This window comes from Lycium barbarum, chromosome 12, assembly GCF_019175385.1.
Source record: "Lycium barbarum isolate Lr01 chromosome 12, ASM1917538v2, whole genome shotgun sequence".
Classification (NCBI taxonomy): domain Eukaryota; kingdom Viridiplantae; phylum Streptophyta; class Magnoliopsida; order Solanales; family Solanaceae; genus Lycium; species Lycium barbarum.
The window spans coordinates 105,883,028-105,887,725 of record NC_083348.1 but is presented as its reverse complement, the minus strand read 5'-3'; the positions used below and the strand labels follow the sequence as shown (position 1 = coordinate 105,887,725).

Sequence of the window (4,698 nt, the reverse complement as noted above, 5' to 3'; positions counted from 1 at the left end):
TTTCTAATAAAGCAATAAGTACTTCTTCTTTTTTGTATTTTTCCCCAAGTCACAGTTATATAAAGTGATAACACTTTATATCATTTCAAGCAAAATTTCACACCTCACCCACTTCTTTGATTTGTTTCTTTTACATTTTAATTTTTTCTAAATATTGTTGGGTATGCCAACAAAATTTCACATTTATAGTTGAAAAGAAAAGAAAGTCATTTATAACGTGTAGGAATATTCTTAATGAGGCTTTTGAGGAAAATTGCTGGTCCAAAGTGGACAATATCATACCATGTTAAGAGTATCGTTCGACTATTTTAACTCAACAATTGGTATTAGAGCCAATAATTCGACGAGATGAGTATGGAGATAGTGGAGTGATGGCATATGACCCTACTTAATTAGTGTCTTTGCCCGCTTACGACAGATTTACATCCTTTGCCCGGAGCTTTGGAGACATATACGCAAAAAGAAGCCAATGGATTTTGATGGTCATAGATAATTTATGATATGGGTGCCACACAGTTAATCTCCATATAAGTTCAGGAGGTAAATTTTTGAGTATGCAAACAAAGTCCCATACCGATAACACACGGGTTTGTCAAAATGAATAATATCATATTATATAAATATTATCAACTTTAACCCAACAACTATCAGGAGCAATTAATCGTATATATTGGATTTTACTCTTAATAACCACAGAGAAAGTATACTTGCCCACCAAGTAATAAAATGATCGAGTAGATGTAACACACCGCATTCGATTTGGAATAGAGGAAACATATAACACAAGGATCCACTTTTGACAAATAACACAATCAACAAGTTCTGCTAATGGATTTTTGTTACTCCATATTTTTCGTTCCCTGTAAACACAAATAAGCTAGTGGCATGTCAATGATTGGATCATGCAAACTAAAAAAGTAAAATTCTTAGCTAAAGAAACACCTTACTCGATCATTTCCATATCGCTCATGCAACAGGGACACACATTACACCTTCACGCATCATTTAAGAATTTCAGTGCTTGGAAAACAAAAGGAAAAAAATTGGAAAAAAATTCTTAGCAGACAATATTACTTTCTTAACATTTTTTTGCACAACAATGCATCAATCTTAATGAATACAGCTCGTTTATCTCACACATCAGTAGCACAAAGAATTAAGGTATTCCTTCATTCTTTATATTAACACTACGCTCACACTTGGACATAATTATATACTATTTCTGCAAGCTTTTGCCATCTACAGCTCCAGCACCAAGTCTATATTTGCAAAAATGAAAAAAAAAAAAAAGTTAGATAAATGTTTTTAACAGAGAACAAAAGAGATTGAGTGTAATGCTGTTTTACTTACAATCACTATCTGTTTTAATCCAGTGCTCTCTGCTTATTACTTCCTTCTTTGGAGTTGCAGCTGGATAAAATTTTGCGTTCACTTCACTGATTGCTCCCAGATTACCAGCCTTGCATGCGGAAATATTGCTAGTCTCATTATCTTGTAGATTTTTCTCATTCACAGGATGAACTTTCCTGTGAAACATTTTAAGGACCTACATAAAAAATCAAAAGTTATTTCCTCTGGATGAACTCATTGACTTCGTTTTTTTCCTGCTTTTTGAACTAACAGCAATGATTAAGCTCATTTTTATTGAAAATATGATATAAATTACGTACTACTTAGATATCAGTAAAAAATACTGTTGATTAATTCTAGTTTGCATGCATGTGAAGACCTCTTATCAAAAATTTCTTCATAGGTAGGCACATTTAGTTCGATTTTACTGTTAAGATACTCAAGATGGGAAAATAAAATTGGAAAAACTAACAGGAAAGAGAAATCAAAAGAAATGATTGTCATTAAACTTCCTCTAATAAAACCCTTCTGCTGATTAGTAAGTACAACTCCCAAATAAAACCATTCATCTTATACTCAAAGAATGTTATCAGGAAAATACTTAATTAAAAAGAAGGCTATAAAAAGAGTATATACTTAGTAGTCCAGAAACTTAAACTATTGAGAATAACACTTGACAAGTAACTCAAAAAGTGATATGATTGGTTTCAAGTGTTAATTATATGGTGGTCCAGTATATTTATCTTTGATTACAAATATTAGCAATCCTTTCCTGTGAACTTAATTTTCAAGTGTCAAATTTTAATAGCTCTTGACCTTAAAGTACAACTACTAACCTGAGGGAGTTTCCTCTTGTTAACAGATCCAGTGATATTTCCTTTAGAAGAAACTGTATTAGAGCTCTTTGATTTGTACTGGAGGTTCTGCAGCATCTTTTTCATGAAATGAGCTGCATGTTTTCCCTTGGCTTGTTTCTTTTCTTTTCCTTCATTTCCTACATGACCCTCTTGGACTATGTTTTTCTTCTTAAAAAGCTCTTCTAGGAAACCCTTTTGTTGCTTTACCTGTAGAGGCCATGAATAAGTAAATAAGTGCTTTTTATTACCGCTTAAGCTTTAGATAAGAACATAATTCAATATTGTATTGGAGAAAACAAGAGGTTCTAGGCTCAAGTTTCAATACCACTCATGATAAAAAATCAGGTTTGCATGTGAGGCGTGTGCTAAAGACATAACTAAGTAAATATTATTGATGAGATGATCACATAATTCAATATTACCTCGGATTCTATCTCTAGCAATTCAACTGAAGAGCCGAAAAGATATTTCTGGAGTGGACATTGCTCCACGTTGACATAACATTCAGTAGCTCCTGTTTCGATGTGTTTGTCGCTGAGGGTAATGATGCTTTCTGATGATTCATAAGCAACTTCCTTCACTTTCTCTTCAAGAAACTTCTCAAGCTCATCATTAATGAACTTTAGTTCTTTCTCTGTTATGTCTGTTTCACCATGCTCAAAGGGCATGGGGAATGTTGGAGTTGGAGGGTCAGTATTAATTGTCTGATAATTACCCAGAGTACCAATTGCCAAAAAGCCAGGGAAGAGTTCAGCAGATGGTTGTTCTTGAAGTACCATATCTGCTCCATTGCTTTTAACCTCGTTGTGAGGTGAGAAAGATGTAACGGAATTTCCTGAGAAATGGAGATCATAACAAAGGATACGTATTTATCAACCTTTATGGTGTACAGGCAAATTCAAACAGAGCAGAAAGCGAAAATTGAAAGGAACTGAAAAACATAGAAGTGTAAAGATTACCTAATATGGTAGTATTATTTGCTGGCTCATTGCCTTTTTGCTTTAGTTTTGACTGCATCCAACCAAGTAACTGCAAGAAAGATGAAGTTAGAAAAGGTGCAGAAAGTTGCAGGTTTATGAGTCTATATCACATATAGAAATAATTTCTCACCTTCATGTTGAACTATGTAGAGAAAATGTAGATCAAAGCAGTTTTAACACAGAAGAGATTTTTGTGGAGAAACTTGTAGTAAAAGAAGGTTTTAATACTGATGACAGATGGTGGGTGACTAAGAAATCAAAAGAAGGAAGCTGGCATCAGTAGAGAGTGCATAGAGAAAATTACAAGACAAGGGTTGGAATTTTGTGTCGAGATTTTAGTGAGTAGTGTGTAGAACAAGTTGAGAAGTTAGGTTCCAGAGAATCCAGACCCACAAATTGGATATGCTACATTGTGGCATGGGCTCACGTGTTTGCAAATGTGCTATTGATCCTTTTACATAGACTCCTGAATACTATGTCTGTTCTTTTGGTCTTGTTTCTGATAAGAATAATTTGAGTCACATTATTCTACATTCTTCGAGAGTAGAAAATGGCATAAACCTGAATTATGACCATGAAAAGAAGAGGATCAAACCGTGATAACAACACACCTGGGACTAGATACGTGGAAATTTGTGGATCATATATAGGGTAAATATCTCTAAAGGTCATTCGAGTAATTATATAGCAAAATCATTAAATTTTATTTTGTATTAATAAAATCATTCAACTAAGGAATTTTCTATTGTAAAATCACTTAGTCAAGTTTGTCGTAAAATAAGTATGACATGACAAAATACATTAATTTTTTGTGTCATGTAAACCTGAATCCCACAAATAAAATAAATTAAAGATGACCCATATCTTTAAAAACTGAAAAGAAAATATATATATATTACGCACTTCAAGAAAACATTAGAAATAAATTAAGGAGAAGATTTTACATTTTTTTGTTAAGTTGAGTAGACCCTTTCATAGCATCCAAATTAATTTTATTTTATGGAATATGTCATTTTGTTGGAGTATATTTTTAAGTTATCCAAACACTGCTATTAATTTTTGGGATAAGGACACAAATGACCATCTAGGTGAAACTATTGACACTTGGTGGCCCAAGAATCTTAAAGGTCATTTTTTAGCCTTTTCAAAATAATTTCATTTTCTAGCCATTTTTTAACTAATTCGAACATATGTATATAAACTGTATCGTTCTTGTATAGAATATGTATCACTATATGTATAAAAAATGTATCATACGTATAGAAACTTTATCATTGTTGTATAGAATATGTATCACTATTATATATGTATATAAAAAATGTATCACACGTACAGAAATTGTATCATTATCGTATAGAATATTTATCCCTAAAGTATATGCATATCATTGTTGTATAATTTGTGTAGAATAAATATATAATCAATATATAATTTCTGTTTAATAAATATATAATTAATGTATACTTACTAATTAACACATATTATGCATTTTTTCTATACATATACAATAG

General features: G+C 32.1%; 1 protein-coding gene across 1 annotated transcript; it reads right to left on the bottom strand.

Annotated features, from left to right (window-relative positions):
- Window positions 1-931: 931 nt before the first annotated feature.
- On the bottom strand, window positions 932-3,649 carry LOC132622240 (protein LAZY 1-like). Its single transcript, XM_060336813.1, has 6 exons — window positions 3,318-3,649; window positions 3,167-3,236; window positions 2,630-3,042; window positions 2,187-2,414; window positions 1,351-1,546; window positions 932-1,259 (listed from the first exon to the last, which is right to left on the bottom strand). The coding sequence occupies exons 1-6, from the start codon at window positions 3,321-3,323 to the stop codon at window positions 1,240-1,242; spliced, it is 933 nt and encodes a 310-aa protein (XP_060192796.1). The 5' UTR covers window positions 3,324-3,649; the 3' UTR covers window positions 932-1,239.
- Window positions 3,650-4,698: the final 1,049 nt, after the last annotated feature.

Bases quoted from the DNA above. Each gene is read 5' to 3' on its own strand.
- LOC132622240 (XM_060336813.1), bottom strand. The intron at 2,415-2,629 runs GTAATATTGAAT...TGGCCTCTACAG, and splicing joins TGCTAGAGATAGAATCCGAG to GTAAAGCAACAAAAGGGTTT. The intron at 1,547-2,186 runs GTTAGTAGTTGT...TTTTTTATGTAG, and splicing joins ACAAGAGGAAACTCCCTCAG to GTCCTTAAAATGTTTCACAG.